The sequence below is a fragment of the Saimiri boliviensis genome, chromosome 20 (genome assembly GCF_048565385.1).
Source record: "Saimiri boliviensis isolate mSaiBol1 chromosome 20, mSaiBol1.pri, whole genome shotgun sequence".
Classification (NCBI taxonomy): Eukaryota; Metazoa; Chordata; class Mammalia; order Primates; family Cebidae; genus Saimiri; species Saimiri boliviensis.
Genome location: NC_133468.1, coordinates 14,045,470 through 14,065,054, shown reverse-complemented (window position 1 = coordinate 14,065,054; position 19,585 = coordinate 14,045,470). Strand labels below are relative to the sequence as shown.

General features: G+C 45.1%; 1 protein-coding gene across 2 annotated transcripts in view; it reads right to left on the bottom strand.

The window, feature by feature from the left end:
* The window catches only part of SLIT3 (slit guidance ligand 3), a 627,330-nt gene that overhangs the window by 514,072 nt on the left and 93,673 nt on the right, over positions 1-19,585 (bottom strand). For both annotated transcript variants that reach the window (XM_003936171.4, XM_010346663.3), the window contains exon 4: positions 8,768-8,839. In XM_003936171.4, the coding sequence (XP_003936220.2) occupies positions 8,768-8,839 (72 nt within the window). The remainder of the gene's footprint in view (positions 1-8,767; positions 8,840-19,585) is intronic.

The following is a 19,585-nucleotide window of genomic DNA, read 5'->3' as shown; positions in this document are numbered from 1 at the left end:
TATACGTTCAAAATACTGAACCATGAAAGCTTCATAAATTTATGATTGTTATCGTTCTCATTCAAGATGTGTTTCTGCATAGAAAGCACATGATAAGGCAGGGAAAAAAGTCACAGAAAATAAGGGGGTGAGAAAGTCAGAGAGACCTGGGTTCATTTCTGGTGAGTGAGTGAAACGCAAGCCTCAGTTTCATCAACAGTGTAGCGGCATAAAAACACCTTTCACGCAAGATTCTTGGGGGGATTGAAGGAGTTGGCATAAACATAAGGTACCTAGCGCACATTAGGTGTTCAAAAGATGGTTAGTTCCTTCCTTCCTCCAAAACACGTAAAACAACAGGGGCTATATGAGATCAATGTTTCTTAAAATATACCCCATGAGTGACATATGACAAAATCACCTAGAATGCCTATTTACAAAGTCAAATCCACCGGTCCATTCCAAATCTAATGAACCAGACTTCCTGGGTGTGTGGCCCGCAGAACAGCATTTTAACCATCATTTCAAGATATTTGTTTCTATGTACTAAGTTTGAAAGCCAGCCACAGCTTAGGCCCTTGCTCTGCTGTGGTCTTGGCCAGCATGATCACTTGAGAATTTGTTATAAGTGCAGATTTTTAGTTTGCACTCTAGACTTACAGAATCAGAATCCACATTTTAACGAGATCCTTAGTTGTTCAGATACACAGTAAAGTTTGAGAAGCACGGGTCTAGATTACTATTCCTAGCTCAAAAATTCTGTAACGCAAGAATCTATGCAATTTCAATGTTAGCCTTGTCATCGACTCTGCATTAAGTCCACAGGCTGCTGTGCTCAGCTGGACACATCCTAACGGAGGAGGGATGGCTCCTTCCAGGCCTTCATCCCTGGCTCTGGCTTGAGGTGCTATAGAGAGAGTGACATGGCATCCACCATAATCCACTCTCTGTCCACACACAGATTAAAGCAAAATCTGTCTTCAAATCCACAGCAAACCCTGGAGTTGATGACATGATCCATAAAACATACACAAGGCTGGCCTCGCTGCAGTGTTCAGGCTTTGGGGGAACACGTAAAAAAAAATCAGGAAATGGGGACTCAGTTTGCAGGGACATTTTCCATGAGCTTCGGGTGGTTGTGTCCCTGAAAAACGTGACCCCATGTATGAGATGCTGAGGCTGGTCTCACCGTCCCCAGCCTCTGAAATTGGGGCCAGCACACAAGGGAGCCGGTCTCCGGATCCAGCTCCAGGCAGGCGGGCAGTCTCTGAAGTGCCCCACCAGCCCGATGGATTGGCTTTTCTGTTGTGCTGTTATCATTTCACCACATCAGATAACAACTCCACTGGAAAATTGGGTAGTATGGTTTTTGTTTTCTCCACTGGTTTTTCACTTTTATGGCACTGTTTCACATCAACGCAGCGTTCTATAGCGACACATATTGCATGTAGTTATGTTTTAAAGTTTAGTGCCGAATTGGAAGACTAAGGTGGCTGGAAAGGGCTCTGTGAGTAGCAGAAATCACTACCTAGAGGTACGGGGCTCCAGTCATTCAACGACTCTGAGCTCATTTAGGGCTTCATAGAGATAAAGGAGCTAGCATTCACTGAATTCCTACTGGGTGCCTGGCACTTTAGTTACTAACTTCTCAAAAGTGCAGTACAGGCGTCATGGTTAGGAAGGTGAGCTCTGGAGTCAGGCAAGCTTGAGTTTAAACTTTGGATCAGCCAGTTACCTGCTCTGTGAGCTTGGGCACGCTGTCTAAATCTCTAGGTCTCTGTTTCTGTAACTCTAAAATGGGGCTCTACCTCAGAAATCTGAAAGGGAGTGACAGAATATAGGTGAAATACTCTGCAGAGCACCTGACCCCTAGTAAATACACCACACACATTTGGGAACTGATAAAGGTTCAATTGCCCCTGCCTGCCTCCCTGAAATGCTTATGTTGAAGCCCTAATCCCACTACCTCGGAATATAACCATATTGGAGGTCAGGTTGTTAAGTGGTGATCAAGTTAAAATGAGGCCATTAGAGTGGGGTCCTAATCCAACATGACTGGTGTCCTTATAAGAGGAGGAGACACCAGGGGTGTGCTACCACAGAGGCACGACCAGATGAGGAGGCAGCAGGAAAGGTGGCTATCTGCAAGCCAAGGAGAGAGGCGCCAGGAGGAAGCAATCCAGCCAGCATCTTGATCTGAGACTTCTGTTTCCCAGAACTGTGAGAAAATACGTTTCTGTAATTTAAGCCACTCAGTGTGTGGTATTTTGTGATGGTAGCTGAGCAAACTATCATAGAAACTATGATTATCATTCCTACTGTATAGTTAACCAACACAAGACTGAAAAAGGGTCACCAGAAGGTGGGATTCAAACTGAGGTCTGTTCTGGTTCCAAAGTGTCTGTTCCTTGCTCTAATGTTGGACTGCCTTAAAGAAATATGAGATTATGGTTCTGAATGCAGCTCCCAGTTTGTGTGAGCCCGGAGCACGTATACACGACACCTGTGATAAAAGCTGAAAATGGTGAATATGAAGAGGCGGTGCAGACTAGCTGAGATGAGAGTTCAGAGGAGGACTCGGCCTGGGGAAGCAAGTTCCCTGGAAGCTGGAGTCTAGCAGCCTTGAACTTTTTGGTGGGGAAGCTGCTCCACCATGATAACAGTGCCAGTGACTTGGGGCTAAATTGGTTGGCCACATCACATATGGTTTTCAGGTGCCTGGGGATTATCTTTCCAAGTCACCTGCAACTCCACTTCCCCAGGTGAATGACAGCAGGTTTAGCCTCAGTGGCATCTTTTTTTTTTTTTTTTTTAAAGCTGTCAAACTCCTCATAGAACTGAATGAAGACTAAATAAAGCCCTCCATCCGGCTACAAGTACAACTGCTTATGCAGCTATAGGTTTTAAACCATTACCAAATAGGGAACAGACTATTTGAAACTGAATCTGAAATAAATGAGCCAAAAGGAGCCACCTTGGTCTGTCTACTCATCCTTATAGGGCAAATATAAACTCTTTTTTGTTTTCTGGAGACAGAATCTCTCTCACTCTGCACCCCAGGCTGGAGTGCAGTGGCACAATCTCAGCTCACTGCAATCTTCACCTTCCGGGATCAAGTGATTTCCATGCCTCGGCCTCCCAAATAGCTGAGATGACAGGTGTGCACCACCATGCCTAGCTAATTTTGTATTTTTAGTAGAGATGGGGTTTCACCATGTTGGCCAGGCTGGTGTCAAACTTCTGGCTTCAAGTGAGCGGCCCACCTTGGCTTCCCAAAGTGCCGGGAATACAGGCATGAACCGCCACACCTGGCTGCAACAATAAATTCTTAAAAAAAAAAAATTGTGAACAATGTATCCCTCAGTACCCCCAAAGCTCTCTAATGTGGTAAAATACAGAGAGTGTTTGTTTGTTTGTTTGAGATAGGGTCTCACTCTGTCACCCAGGCTGGAGTGCAGTGGTACGATCTTAGCTCACTGCAACCTCTGTCTCCTAGGCTCAAGCGATCCCCACACCTCAACCTCCCAAGTAGCTGGGACCACAGGTTCAGGCCACCATGCCTAGTCCTATTTTTCTATTTTTTGGTAGAGGTGGAGTTTTGCCATGTTGCCCAGGATGGTCTGGAACTCCTGAGCTCAGGCAACCCGGCCTCCCAAAGTGATGGGATAACAGGCATGAGCCACTGTGTCCAGCCACACAGAGGGTTTTTAATCACTGTTTGCATCTTGCCATTTGCTCCTTCTAAAGAATTTCTGGCAACGTTAACCAATCAGCCTTTAAATAACCAGAAATCCTTCACTGTCTCTCCCATGGGTAGGTGAAAGAAAAACCAGGAAGGGGATGACAAAAGGAGAAATTAATAGCCTATAGGTCATGCAACAGATCATGCTCCATCCTTTCCTCTCTAGACAAAGCCCAGAGAGGCCAAGTAACATGCCCAGGGCCACACAGCTTACAAGTGGAACATCCAGCATGAATATCTAGGTCTTCCCACTCCAAGTGCAGTGCTCATCCAACCCTCCTGCAACTTGGAGGCTGGACTCTTCCCTAAGTGCTACAGTGTTTACACCACAGGGCCAAAGCCCCGGCTTATGCACTGCTCTCATAAGCTGGCCAGCCAAGGGCAGCTGTGGTCATCTTCCATGGAGCATTTATGATGGGCTTTGTTCAATGCTAATTATTTTCCTCCAGATGATTCTCATGTATCCTCACAACAAGACGGAGAGGTCAGTTCTATCATTGTCTGTGCTACTGATAAAGACCCTGAGAAGAGAGAGGTTAAGTAATTTGCCAAAAGTTTCAGGACACACAGCAGGCAGTCCCTTAACCCTTTCACTTGACTACCTCCTCCTGTCCTCTGCTGTGGGGCAGGTGCTGCAGGAGCTTAGAAAGAACAGAAGCACAGTCTCCACACTTGACCATGATCTATGTCAGGATGGCAGGGGGAAAATATTTATTGAGTGACCCAAGCATGGTAGAGATCTCACTGGGCATTTTGCAGACCACAGCAACATACATTCAGGGCACTCGCACTCCCAAGCTCTGGGATTCTATGTCTCATGCTCTGTGTGCTTGAGCACAGAATAAGAGACAGATACCCCACTAATACACATGTGTCGGATGATCCTGGCTCTGAGGATGGGTGCATGATGGGTAGTCAGCAAAGTGGGAAACTCTTGGCTATATGACAGGTCCAACACCAGGCCTTTTGAGCGTAACTTGTTGTCCATGGTAGTTAGCATGACAGTGTGGTATGGCGGAAAACATAAGGACTTGGCAGAGACACAGATGTGCATTGAGTCCCAGTTCCATCGCATCCTATTTATATAACTATAGGTAAGTTAGACATTCCTAAGCCATAGAAATAGATTTAATAATGATTCTCTTTACATGATTGTTGTGATGGTTAAGTCTGAGTGTTGAGGCAAAATGCCTAATACAATGCTGTTTCTTAGATCGGATATGTATATACATATGCAGTAATCTAAACTTTGAGCTTTAATTTTCTCATCTATAAAATGGGGCATTAATTGAGGCTTAGGCAGGGAACTCCCAGTACAGACAAATCCAGACTCTGGAGTCAGGTCACCCAAACGTGAATCCTGGTTCTTCCACTAAGTAGTTGTATGATGTTGTTCAAATTCTTTAACCTTTCTGCACCTGTTTCACATCTATAGGAGAGTACTAACCATAGTACTTATCCCACAGAGTTGTTAGGAGAATCAAATGAGTTAATAAACATGAATTGCTCAGAACAGCACCTGGCACTCAACGTGTTTGCTAGTGCCATCATCTATCTGAAAGTGCTACTGTCAGGATCCAAAGCGCTCAAAGCACAGGGAACTGCGTACAGTGGATGCTCAATACACTACCAGACATCTGTTGTTTTCTCACTCCACATCCTTTCTTCTGTCTTCTAGTAACAGAATTACTTTTTCCTGTGGGGAACTCATTCTCTAAGCAAGTGGGATGAACGCAGCTTGATACTCAGAGGACACCAGCTCATTAGCTGCATTCATCTGCTGGGACATGGACATATATGACCAAGCTAAGTAATCAGTGTCTACCCTCAGTTCTTTCTTACAGGACAATTGCCCAAGGTCTCTGAATTAGTGCATTTTGAGTCTTTTGCATTAGCTCACAAATGAGTCCGCTGTTCCAAGGGAGTGAAGGAGCAAGATGAAGTCCTAATGACATCACCAAACCCCTGGATCCAGTTGTTCTTGAAGACATTCATAACTACCGCTGGTCTTCTCAGTTATGTGAATCAATATATTTCCTCTTTGGACTCAACTAACTTCTGTCACTTGCTAGTGAGTGGTGTTATAATCACAGCATAGGTTCTCATGAATATTATTTCCTTTATCATTACTATTCAAAACCTGCTTTTATTATATGACTATAGAGTTTCCAACAGATAGTCTTTGGACAAACACAAAATATTAAGAAGTTTTGCCTATAAGACTAATAAAAAAGTTGTATCAAGAACTGTTTATCCTACATGGCATACACTGGAGTAGCCAGACGTAGAATCCACATTTAGCATGAAAAACGCCTCACTGTGTCTATTGAGATGCAGTGTTCTTTTAAAACAGAGCCAGTGGCATATGTATACACAGTCATGACTGCACATTTATTGATTTCTAATTTGTACCCTGCTTACTTCCAAAAAGCCTCTGGAGTGGCTGACAAAATAAGACAAAGACACAAGAGGGCCATTAAGAAAAATCAAAGATCAAGCCCAGAGAGAAAAAGGGATCACCGATTACAGCCCAAACTTGGGTTAATACAGCTGCTTCAATAAAACAAATATATTTAGCTCTCAGCTTTTTGGCAGCCATTCAAAACGTGTCATAATGGGGCACATAGAGAACTGGGCATCCTTCACGTCTACAGCTCAACACCTAGAACAGATGCCACGCTGGAATAGACACCCAGGAAAAAACTTACTGAATGAGTGAGTGAATGAATCAATGAATGAATAGTGAATAAAAGAATCAAAGTCTGCCATTCATTTATTCACCTACCCGTTGAACCGTCAATGACTTTAGTGCCTGTGTGTATCCCACTCTGCCCGGACAGGGACCCAGCAAGAGATGGATACAAAAATGAGTCAAATGTCATCCCCGCCTTCCTAGCTGCAGCTCTCTAGCTTGCAGCAAAAGCTCAGGGTAATTTATCTCAATGTTTATTGCAACTCCTAGTCTCTTTATGGCTCCCAGAGAAAGGAGATCAGAAACTGAGGTTGTAAAGACAGGAATTATGGGAGTAACAATAGTTGTCTTGGTGCTTACACTTATACAGCATTTTAAGTCCTTAAAAACACATGCACACCATGATCTCATCGTCACTTACAGTTCCTCTACAAGGTAGAGAGAAGGGAGGAAAGGGTATCTCCCTTTACTGATGAAGATATTTAGATACTGAAGGAACAGTGACTCTCTCAAGCTCTCTCAGGACATGGCAAAGGACATAACACATGGGTTCCCCATGCCCATATGCCTGGCTCCCAGAATCTCAGAGACCTGAAGTTATCACCACCTGAAATTCCTACTTTGCCTGGATCAAAACCAGCTCTGCACAAAATGGACATCACATGATAGCCACGGGAAGGTTTCTGTGAGCAAGAAGCAGCCCACCTGACATCCTACAGCAGCTGGGATGCTCAGACCCCACCCACATAAGTTATCCAGCATTCCAGCCCCATAGGTACCTTCCCGGTGCCTTTAAACTGACGCTGAATTCTCAGAAGAATGGTATATACTCTGCTGTAGTGCTTAGTTAAGAGCAGCTTGAAAGGTGCAATGCAATACTGGGTGGAGAGATGGTATTAGGTGAGCATCTGAGGGCAGAGCTATACAACGCAGGGGATGTTACAAGCCAGGGTGGTTTCTGGTATGTCCATTTGGCATAGCTCATCCAGCTCTTCTGGACCCCTGGGTTGTTGAACAGCATTTCCTCCACGCCCATGCCCATCCAGGCAGATCCAGACTGGAAGAGCATAAAGAAAAATATAGTCTTTCCTACATTTAGCAAAGTCAACTAGGGCGACTGAGCCAGAGAAACAGGGCACACAGCAAGAGGAGACCTTGGCAAAGTTCAGGTGTGTCCTAGAGAAGGCAAGCAAAACCACTGTATGACTGGGATACCAGCCAACCCTTGCCTGTTCTTGTTCCAGCAAAGTGCCCTTTTAAAATACATTGTGTGTGTGTGTGTGTGTGTGTGTGTGTGTGTGTGTGTGTGTGTGGTGTATAGTGTGTGTCTGTATGTATAGACATATATGTATTCCTAATTCAGAACTCATTCGTAAGTGCACACACTGACAAATATGTTTCATATTTCCCAATTTATCCCACAGCCTATATGCAGTGTTTCACTGCGTAAGTAGGCATTAAATGCAACCATTGGGAATGAGAATGGTGGCCACGATGTTGGCGCCTCCCTGCGACATTCAAGTCTTCCCAGCCAGGCTGTAAATCTTGCTACCTGACTGCAAAGCCATCCAGGACTGTCGCTTCATTCAGAAAGGCGAGCCTTGGGCAATCCAGTACGCCCCATGAACTGAGTCACTGCCAGCATGATTTTGGGTTCACTGTCGATGATTTAATTTGCACCTGCCTGACATCTACAATACATGAATCACAGTCTCCACCCTCACCTGCGACTCCAGCTCCTGGGCTTCCAAACTCTCACACTGAATAAACAGAGGTATCTCCAACTCTCCCCTCTCCTTATTATACCCTGGACCACTGAAGAGGATAAAGCAAAATTCAACATGTTTCTTCCTTTTTCCACAAAATCATAAAGCTTCAGACCCAGGGCTCCTGGACTGGCAGTGCTAGGAAGGGGGGAAAAGGCCGAATCTGCTCCAACCAGCAAGGTGGTGAGGTTGCCGTGTTTGGTCCAAACCACTGTCTTTTGAGACCACTGGCAGTCTCTTGTGAATAAACCTATCTGAAACCCAGCCTCAGGGAATTTCCCTGAAGTAAGTTCACAGCCACAATAAATGGAAGCATATCCTCCTTCCTGGCAAGGCAGTGATCGACTACCATATATCACTAGTCCTCACTGGTCACACAAGCCACCGATGTCTGAGAGAAGGAGCAAGAAGTCAGGCCTGGAAGCATTTATTGGCAGGGGGGATGTCATGTCAAAGCCTGGCTCCAAGTCTCCACGCCAGGGCCCAACTGCCAAGCTCCATGTGGCACGGCGCTCCACAAACTATACCCTCCCTATCACCAAAGCCAGGAAAGGTACAAGGTAGAGGACGCAAGGCAACTCGACTCACAGTCTGCTGAGCTTCGGAGTGCTCTGGAAAAGCAATTCTGGAAGGACTCGGAGCTTATTCTTGTTCAGGCGCCTAAAGAGGAAAAAAAGAATAGAAGGATGTCAAGGGGACATTAAACCAGATCAAATGTATTCAGATACCACTTTAATCAATCAGTCAATTGATCAGTCAACAGGTATTAAGAGACTCTCTACATCTTTCAGTGTGGGCTGCACAACATGTGTAAGGTATATTCCCTGTTGGTGGGGCTTAGAGTCAGGCTGGGAATGCAAAGCAAAGGTCAGTCAAAAGTTAAAACACAGCACACGCACTGTGCTGCCACCCCTCTGTCAGAGTCTTGGACAGACATCACTAACGGATCACAATATTCTTTCCCATGGATGCCAGACCAGACTTTTAAACTTTTCTCCCTGTGAGCTCCATGTAGCTATATTGAGTGATAAAACTGGCATATGAAATACTCCCCTAAAAACATAAATGAAATATCAGAGGAAATATTCAGGATCCTAAGCAGTGATGGTGGGAGCAGATAGCAGTCGATTTAGCAACAAAGAACAGCCTGGCAGATCACCTTAGACTGAGGAAAAAAATAGAATTCTGGCCATCTTGACTCTGTGGATCAGAGCAAGTTTCCATTGTGAGATTTGTGGGTCCCTGACAATTTTGCCTTTGTGAGCTGCTTTCTCCATTAATTTTTATTTTTTGAGACGGAGTCTTGCTCTGTTGCCCAGGCTTGAGTGCAGTAGTATGATCTCTCCTCACTACCACCTCCACCTCCCGGGTTCAAATAATCTTCCTGCCTCAGCTTCCTGCCACCACACAAGGCTAATTTTTGTATTTTTAGTAGAGACAGGTTTCATCTGTTTCACCATGTTAGCCAGGCTGGTCATGAACTCCTGACCTCAGGCGATCCACCTGCCTCAGCCTCCCAAAGTGCTGGAATTATAGGCATGAGCCAGTGCACCCAGTCAAAAAAAAATTAATATTACACTTTATAACTACGTTGGTATCAATACAAATATATTAATATATATTAATATATAACATTTATTTCTACCTAAAAGTTCATTTTTGTCTTCCAATATTAAAAAAAATTAAAACATTTTCATGGGCCCCTAAGAATATTGTAGACTCTTATCACTGCTCCCACTGGGACTGATGGAGAAGTAAGCCCTGGGTCAGGGAACAAGGTCTGGGCATGAGGTGTGGCTTGTGGCAAAAATCGGCCCAGTAGGGATGGCTCACATTGGATGGTGGCCAACAGAGCCTATCAGTCTCTCTTAAGCATGGTCAATGCTAAACACCCACAGCAAGGCCACCTGAGTTTTTAAGGGACACAGAGCTACCATTATGATCATGAAGGCTGTTTTCCTGGGAGCATTAGGCCAAGAGAGAGACCCTGTTCCATGCTAGCCCCATACCTCTCTGCCCTAGTGAGTTGACATAGCTTAGCAAGGGAAAGGCGAAGCTGTCCAAACCATTGTTAAAGCACATACCCCCCAGTCCCCAGAATCGTCCAGAGTCAAAGAGCAGTTCATAGCCTGGATGAATTTTTCTACCTAAAGTGAATTGAATATGTCCTATTACATGGTATAAATATATAAGCCCAATCTGAAAGCTAAGCAAACTAAGGAATAGAAAAGGTGAGCCTCTCCCTAGCTCCCGGCTCCAAAGCCCAGGCTCTCCCCCTTCCCCCACCGCCAGGCAGACAAGCTTCCCTATTTGGAATTTTGCTCCCATTTCACCACTTTCATTCTAGGTCTATGAGCAGAAACTTCAGAGGGACGAGCAACTAGGAGGAGGTCAAGCAGGACAAAGTATGTGAGAGAGAAGCATTGAAGACTTCATATAATAAGCCCACTGTCAAGAGGGTGCCACTCAGCCTGACAGCCATGCAACAAGTGGATAAGCATTGGGCAGGGATGCCATCCACGAGACTCCTGATTAGGAGGAGGAAAGGCTGGAAAGTTGGATGAGCTAAGCTGTAATTCCCTGGTCACCTCCAGGGCAGCATAACTCTTGTTTGGTTTTCTTTGAGATAGAGTCTCGCTCTGTTGCCCAGGCTGGAGTGCAATGGTGCAATCTTGGCTCATTGCAACCTCCACCTCCGAGGTTCAAGTGATTCTCCCACCTCAGCCTCCCGAGTAGCTGAGATTACAGGCACACATCACTATGCCTGGCTAACTTTTGAATATTTAGTAGAGATGGGTTTCACCATGTTGGCCAGGCTGGTCTCAAACTCCTGACCTCAAGTGACCCGCCCCCTTGGCCTTCCTAAGTGCTGGGATTAGAGGAGTGAAATCACCACGCTCAGCTGAAGGCAGCCTGACTCTTACACCAGTGCTTTTTCTTTAATATTTAAAAATTGCAGTAAAATCACATATCATGAAATTTATCTTCTTAGCAAAAACTGTATACTGAACGTGTACAGTTAGTTCAGTAGCGCTGAGAATATTCACATTGCTAAGAAACTAATCTCTAGAACTTTTTCATCTTGCAATACTGAAATTCTGCCCCTGTTGAACAATAACTCCCCATCTCTCCCTCTCCCAGTCCTGGCAACCACCATTCCACTTTCTGTCTCTATGATTCTCCTGGTGCTCTTTGACCACTGGCAGTATCTGCTTTTTGTGTGCTCCTGTCACTAAAGCAAAGTGGGGGACTCTGGTTAGACGAGGATGAGGCAATACCTAGTTTTATGTTTCGAGTAGTTCCCATGTACTAGGTGATAAGAGGTGGAAGCCACTGGAACTAGAGAAGGCTTGATGTTATGTCTTTGGGATTCACTGGGGCTGGGCACAGGTCTGGCTCTATTGTGCTCTTGCTGTGGGATCTCAGGCAAGCTATCTAGCCCTTTGGGCCTCAGTTTTGAATCTGTAAAATGGGTTACAGTGAGTTTTTTTTTTTTTTTTTTTTTTTTTTTTTTTAAGGAGCAGGGAGTTTAATAGGCAATAAAGAAGAGAGAAGAAAGAAAAAAATTCCCCTGTACAGAGACAAAGGGAGGGGGCTCCAAAGCCAAGAGAGAGAACCCCTTAAAGATTACCAATATCATCCTTTTTTTTTTTTTTTCAGACAGAGTCTCACTCTGTCACCAAGCTGGAGTGCAGTGGCATGATCTCGGCTCACTGAAACCTCCACCTCCTGGGTTCAAGCAATTCTTCTGCCTCAGCCTCCCAAGTAGCACGGACTACAGGCATGTGCCATCATGCTTCTCAGCTAATTTTTCTACTTTTATTAGAGACAGGGTTACACCATGTTGGCCAGGATGGTCTCAATCTCTTGACCTCGTGATCTGCCCGCCTCAGCCTCCCAAAGTGCTGGGATTACAGGCGTGAGCCACTGTGCCTGGCCTACAGTGAGTCTTAAATAACACAGTGTCTATGCAAGTGTTCAGCACTGCAGTGATGACAGTGGTACTGATTGAGTTCTACCTACATGTCAAATGCCATGTCACGTGCTGCACAGGCAGGATCTCAACTGCAGCAGTGCTCACAGTAGGTGTCATTATTCATCCTGTCTCATACAGAATGAACCTGAGGCCTGGGGAGGTCAAGACATCCCCAAGGCCACAGTTTCAGGAAGTGGTAGTGGCAGGATTTGTACCCAGTCGGTCAGACTCCAGAGCTCTAGTTCTGAATCACCACATACTTGAAGCCTTTCAATAAATAACAGCTCTTTCCCTTTCCCTTTCTTAATTTTTTTCTGTTTCTTTTCATCCAGAGTTGCCACTTCTCCACCCCATCCAAAGCAATGAACCACCCTGTGTACATTGCCCTCCCTGAAAAAGAACTCTCTTGGAGGTCCCCAAGGCAAGAACTGGGTCTCTATGTGGGTCTGTCTGGAACCACCCTCTATTGTCACAGCTGTACAAAGCCTGGTAAGAGTTACATTCAGACAACCAACACTCTCGTCTGGGCAAAAATCCTATAAGCCAGCCTGCCGCTGCCTGCAGTGAGTAGGGTGTTCAGCTTGCAGAAAACCCTAAACCAGAGTTGAAGCTAAAAATAAAACCAGCTTGGCTCCAAGGCTCCTGGAAGGGAAGGAATAATTTCCCGTTTTTTGCCGGTATTTGTGGCTGGATAAAAATAAAAATACAACCAAATTTAGTCAATTGTGCACTGCCCACTGCTTCATAAACCCTGAATGAGGATTCTGGGGCAGCTGGGTGGAGCTCTGCTCCCAAAAGCCGTGGGGCCTTTTTACTTCAGGTCGCCTGCTGGTTCTCCGAATCAGAAGGAGCTAGATCCTGCATTTTCAGGTAACTCCAGGATTTGTTACTATTTACTGAGTGAACAGCCAGGCCTGGAATGCCTTCCTTGAAAAGCCGGTGAAGGCTCCAAGCTGTATAAGGGGCACCTCCCTTGTGGCTGCTATGAAAGCGGCCCCTGAACAGGAAAATGAACAGAATGAAACATGCTGTTCTCCTGGTAAACAGGTAAGTGCTAGGTGCAGAAGTGGCTACTGGCCATGGTGCACTCATGCCATCTGCTGTTCTGTTACTCTGGGCCCAGAGGTGGAGATCTCCTGCCATAGTTCAAGCTGGAAGTAAATCCACGATTCCTGTATGGAGAACAGGACTGAATGGAACTCAGATGAGAACAGAACTGGGGAAGTCAGCAAATGAGATGTGGGCCAGGGCAACGATGGGATAAGGTCTTCTAGGTATTTCTCTCTCCCTCTAAGATCAAAACTCCTTTCCAGCTTTCCTGATGCAACGATGGGGAGCGAAAAGGTGGAAAAACAAACAAACAAACAAACAAACAAACAAACAAACAAACACAACTGGCAGCTGAATTGCAAAGTCATGCGCTTTTCAGCCTGAACTGAGAAGCACCAAGAAATAGACCCTTGTCTTTGTGGAACCACGAAAGGCCTTTCTGGATGTATCTGGGTGTAAGATATAATTAAAAGTTTTTGCCACTTTGTTTGTTGAATTCATCCACGTATCCATCCATTCAACCATTTACCCATCCAACTGTTCATTTATGTATTCATCCAACCACCATCCATCTATCCATCAACCCATCAACCCAAGCACTCACTCATCCATCAACTATAATTTACTTATCCATCCATTCTTTCATCTCTACAGTTTTTCAATATAAAAATACAAAAATGAATAAGATACAGTTTCTTTCTTTAAAAATGTCATATGCTAGTAAAGAAGATAGACCTGAAAACAAAAAATTGCCATCATCTTGAAAGCAAAGGTGTCGTGGGAACACAGTAAAGCAGGAGCTAACCCAGTCCTTGTTAAAAGAAGAATTCCTAAGGAAGATGGTTTAGAGTTTAGTTTTAAAGAATGACTAGGACTCCTTAGGAGATAGGGATGGAGAGTTCTAGACTGAGAGAGAAGTACATGATCTGTACTCCATGGAGGGCCAGGAGACAGAGGAACTTGCATTGCTGGAACACAGAGGTGACCTGTGGACATAAGCAATAAAATTGTACAACTAGGTAGCAGTCATACCACAAGAGGCCTTTTAATCCATAATAAAGAATTTGGGCTTGGCTTTTTACGGATAGTAACAGGGAGCCAGAGGAAGGCTTTGAGCAAGGGAGTTCTCCCAAGTAGCAGTCAGCCTGGTTAGGAAGAGGGTGAAATTGGAAGCAGGAAAACCAGTTAAGAGGGTGCTTGGGTAACCAGGGTCTCCGTGTGAAGACCTGGTTAAGGACGACAGTGGGGCTGAAGGTAGGAGAGAGAGATGAGGTATAACCGGCTGGGTTTTGTGACAGGATGTACCTGAGGATTGAGGGAGTCGCAGGAGTGCAGGTATTAAAACTGGCTCCAGCTTGGGTAACTGATGAGTCAAATTACCAGTCCCTAATGAGAGGAAGAGAGAAGGAGGAACACTGTGTAGAAGGTGGTGTGTTTAGATTCAGGATTTCTATAACACTGAAATCTCTCAAATATGTTTTGACAGCTAGTGGTAGTAGCTAGTAATGATACTAAAACCATGAGCCAGGCATTGTACTGAGCACTTGACACGCACTGCCTCACTTAATCCCCATGGAAATGCTCGGAGGCCAGTGCTCTTAGCATCCCTATATTTAAGAAATAGCAGCCTACGAAGGTTAAGAACTTGCCCAAAGTCAAACTTGACCAACATGATAGTTGGTGGGATTTTAACCCACGTGCCTGCTGCTAAGCCTGTGCTCTTACCTACTATGTGCAGTAAGAATTCTTAATTTAGCCCTTCATTATAAACTGTCTTAGCACCTGAGTTTCAAAAGCCAAGGGTGGAAAATACAACTAATAAGTCCTGTGTCCCAACAGCAGCCAACACAGCATCAGGCACACAAAGAACCTTCCAGAAGGGCCTGCTGAATTTCATGAATAAATCAAAAGGCAGGAAAGGTCAACTAGGGGAGTCTGATGAATCAACAGCTCTGCTGGGCCAGAAAGTCACCCTGTGTGGGATAAACAGGGCTCCCAGAGGGCCTGCCCACCTGAATCTGTCTTCATCCTTCAGAAATGTCTTAGAGACTTGGCTTTCAGATATATCAGCCTCAATGACAGGCAAGGCGAGCAGGGGGAAGGGATCACTACTTTCCCTCCTCAGGAAAGGGCAGGGGTGAGGGACCACCAGGGCCTGGGCATGGCTCATCACACAGCAAGTCCCATCCTTTCATCAGGGAGGTGTGAGATGTCAGCTGCCCACTCAGGCCTGAGGGAGGAAGAAAGTCAAAGTGTGCTAACCCCTGCAGGTCACCAGGACTGCTTGCTTTAGTCATGAACTCAATTGGTTCCCCTTCCCCAGGCAGCTTCTTAAGCAGCCTGGATTCTTTCTCAGTCTACTGGTACTTTCAGAAACACTTACATGTCTCAACAACCAGGACCCAAGCAGTTTTGTTAGCTAGAGCAGAAGCTCCATGCCACCTGCAATGGAGAGAGAGAGGGGGCAATGCTTCCTGCCAGCTGCTGCTCCAGGCCAGCAAACCCCAGGGATGATGACTACAGGCTCCAGCTAAGGGCAGAACCAAACTTCACAGGCCTCAAACCTCAGCTCAGAGGTGACACCACCAACCACGAAGATGTACAGATGTCACTATAAATCGGGGGCAAAAAACTGCAACTCTGGAGAGTCAAAAGAGCAAGAGATCCTCGATCTGGGGCTGTTCCCACTAGCTGTTTGCTGTAGTCACTGAAGTTCTCTTACTTGCCGGCTTGGTTTCCTCACCTGTCTAACACCCAGTTTGGGCTTTTTTTCCTGCTATGCAAAATGCAAACTGGATGTAATCTGAGCAATTCAGTAAGGAAGCTGATCTGTGACGGTGGTTGGTTTATAGTGCCATGATCAGGAACAGCCCCCGTATGTGTGTCAGGAAAACCTAATGGCTTACAGCCTCAATATCCGTGGCCATTTTAGTTGCGTGACGCTGTTCTTTGCCTTTGAGGCTTCCCTTTTTTGGAGGGAGAAACCACTTCCTTGAGATATAATGGAGCTTCCTTTTAATAGTAAGTGTGGACCAACCCACAATTCATTTTGATGGCTTAGCCGCGAGTTGACCTGAGATTTGTCTTCCATGGGATTCAATATTTGCTCAATGACATTTAGGTTGGCTTACACCAGTTTTGAAAATCAGTCAATTTTTAGTTTGTAACTCCTGAAAGTCCTAATAGCAATTTAAAAACCCTTTATTTTTGACATTTCTGTAGGAGAAATAACTTTGTGGGCATACTCTAAAATTCTGATCCCTAAGCAGTTTTTTTTCCACATTGAGTTTGTTTGCAAGAACCTTTTTTAAAAAATAACCTAAAGATTATTTTAGAAACACAATTATTATGTAATAGCAAAACATGTGCCACATGGGATACCTGAAAGGGCTGAATGGTTTAACATCTGTAAAGGGCTTTGCAGTGTTTCTCAAGGGCTCAGTAAGCGGTAGCTTCTACAGCTACTGTTATTATCATTATAATCGTCCCTAGATGTCCCAAGAGGTTGGAAATACAGCAGATTTATTTTTCCTTCATAGATGACTGTATTGGTCAGCAAGGCAGTAACAAATGAACTCCAAAATCTCAGTGGGTTAACACAATAAACACGTACTCCACACTCACGTAAGGGGCTTGTTGCATGTGGCATGATGCCTTACAGAACATGTGGCCTCCAAGGCTGCTGTGCCAGGGGAAGAGATGGAAGGAGGAAGTACATCAGCTCTTAACTCCCTTGACCCAGCAGTTACTCATACTACTTCTCACATGATTGGCCAGAACTAGTCACATGGCAAAAGCCTAGCTGCAAAGGAAGCTGGGAAATCTACAGGAACCCTTGGATATTTGGTTGAGGACTATCTTAACAATCAGTATGCCTTAAGCATCAAACAGGAAAGATCTCTTTGTCAGCCAGGCACAGTGGCTCAAAGCTATAGTACTAGCACTTTGGGAGGCCAAGGTGGGAGGATTGCTTGAATCCAGAAATTTGAGACCAGCCTGGGAAATACAGTGAAACCTCATCTCAACAAAAAAAATCCAGAAAATTAGCTGGGCATGGTGCCGCACACCTGTGGTCTCAGCTACTCAGGAGGCTGAGGTGGAAGAATCACTTGAGCCTGGGAGGTGGAGGTTGTAGTAAGCCAAGATCATGCCATTGCACTCTAGCCTGTGCAACGGAACAAGACCCTATCTCAAAATAAATAAATCCCTTTGTCCTTGTCCATCCATCCTTCCTTCCTTCCTTTCATATGTTCACATAGGGCACTTACTCCTATGAGCTAAGTGTTGTGTTAGGTGTTTTATCTGTATTGTCTCACTTCATCCTTAAATGAACTCTTGAGGAGACACTTATGGTAATTATTAAGATAAGGAAACTGAGGGACAGCAAGGTTATGTAGTTCATCCAAAGTCACACAGCCCAAACTTAAGGTTTCTTGGACACAAAAACCTGTGATTTTAACCCCCTTGCCATTCTGCTTCTCTATTTGCAGCTTGGTTGACCAGAAGGATGCTCAGTAATCCCAGGAGGGAGGCTGGAAACAAAAAATATTTGCTGGCCCTGCCACTCTGGTTTCTGAAGAAGGCTGTGAGAGTCTCAGGAAATCCCTGTCCTATTTATATGGTTCTCGAGGGGGCTTGGACAGGATCACATCTTACTGAGATCCAGTTCAGGACTCCAGTATGAAAAGAAAAGCAGCACAAAGCCCTCCCCCACCAATACAATCTCTTTTGACCTTTCCTGTACCTCACATTGGATCACTTTTTCTCCAATTACACAGCTGTTAGGGAAATGTAGGGTACTGAGCCTGCCTTACCTCTGACTCCTGCTACTTCCATATGCCCCTGATGCTACTTCCATATGCCCCTGATGCCCAAATGCCCCTGCATCCAGAAGACCTTGATTTCAGGAGGAAAGGAGGGGGTGAAGGAGAAGACGGACAAGAGTCCTGTTTACGCAGTGATAGAAAATCAATGGCTCTGCAGAGAATGGGTAAAAATGCACTGTGAGTCCTCTGGTTCCAGGATGGCTGACCTACAGGCCTAAGTAGTTTTTGCCTAAAACAATGCAGGGGTACCCCAGAGGCCTTGATTTAGGACTAAAGTCAAGGGCATGGGTCTCTGGAGATCCCCAGTAGATTTTACACAGGTCTATGTTAGTACACCGAGGGCTCAGACTCCAAGAAAATATATCTAGGGTGGAAGAAAGCACACATTTATGGGTGGATATGAATGTGCATTCACACACATGCACACACACACACACGTACACACATACTGCAGATGATATACATGCAACTTTATAGCCATTTATAACTTCAGAGCTGGCCAGACCCATTTCAGTCAGTCAGACCATTTGGCAATCCCCAAAACTCCAACTTCATAGTGACCTCTTCACCATGACATCCCATAATGAGGCCAATACGGTAGATAGCTCCCCAGATTCAAGAATCACTTCTGGATCTCTTTTGAGATTTTCCTTTCTTGCAGCTTTCCCTTGCTCAGAGTTTTTACACATGCTGTTCCCTTCTCTGAGAAAGCTCTTTACCCTGCTACCAGGATAACAGCTGCAGAGGTGTTAAGAATTAGTCAAATTCTAGGAACAATTAAAGGGTACAGCAGACAGGATTTGCTGATGGATTGGAGGCAAGGAGAGAGAGAGAAAGGGAGTCAAGGATGAGGCTGATATTTTGGCCTGTGCATCTAAAACTTTGGAACTGCTGTCACCTGAGATGGGGGAAGACTGTGGGTACGGTGGGGGTGGGGGGCAGATTTGGATGTTAAATTTGATATGCCTATAAATATTCCCAAGTATAGATGCCCAACGGATGACAGGATATACAATATGTGGTACTCAGGGATAAGACCAAGATAGAGAGATGCAGGTGGTAATTTATTTATTTTTTCTTTTTTTAAATTGCATTTTAGGTTTTGGGGTACATTTGAAGAACATGCAAGATTGTTGCATAGGTACACACATGGCAGTGTGATTTGCTGCCTTCCTCTATATCTGGCATTTCTCCCCATGCTATCTCTCCCCACATCCCCACCCCGCACTGTCCCTCCCCTACTTCCCCCCAACGGACCCCAGTGTGTGATGCTCCCCTCCCTGTATCCATGTGTTCTCATTGTTCAACACCCGCCTATGAGTGAGAACATGCGGTGTTTGATTTTCTGCTCTTATGTCAGTTTGCTGAGAATGATGGTTTCCAGGTTCATCCATGCCCCCACAAAGGACAAGGACTCCTCGTTTTTGATGGCTGCATAATATTCCATGGTGCGTATGTGCCACGTTTTCCCTGTTCAGTCTATCATCGATGGGCATTTGGGTTGGTTCCAGGTCTTTGCTATTGTAAATAGGGCTGCAATGAACATTCATGCGC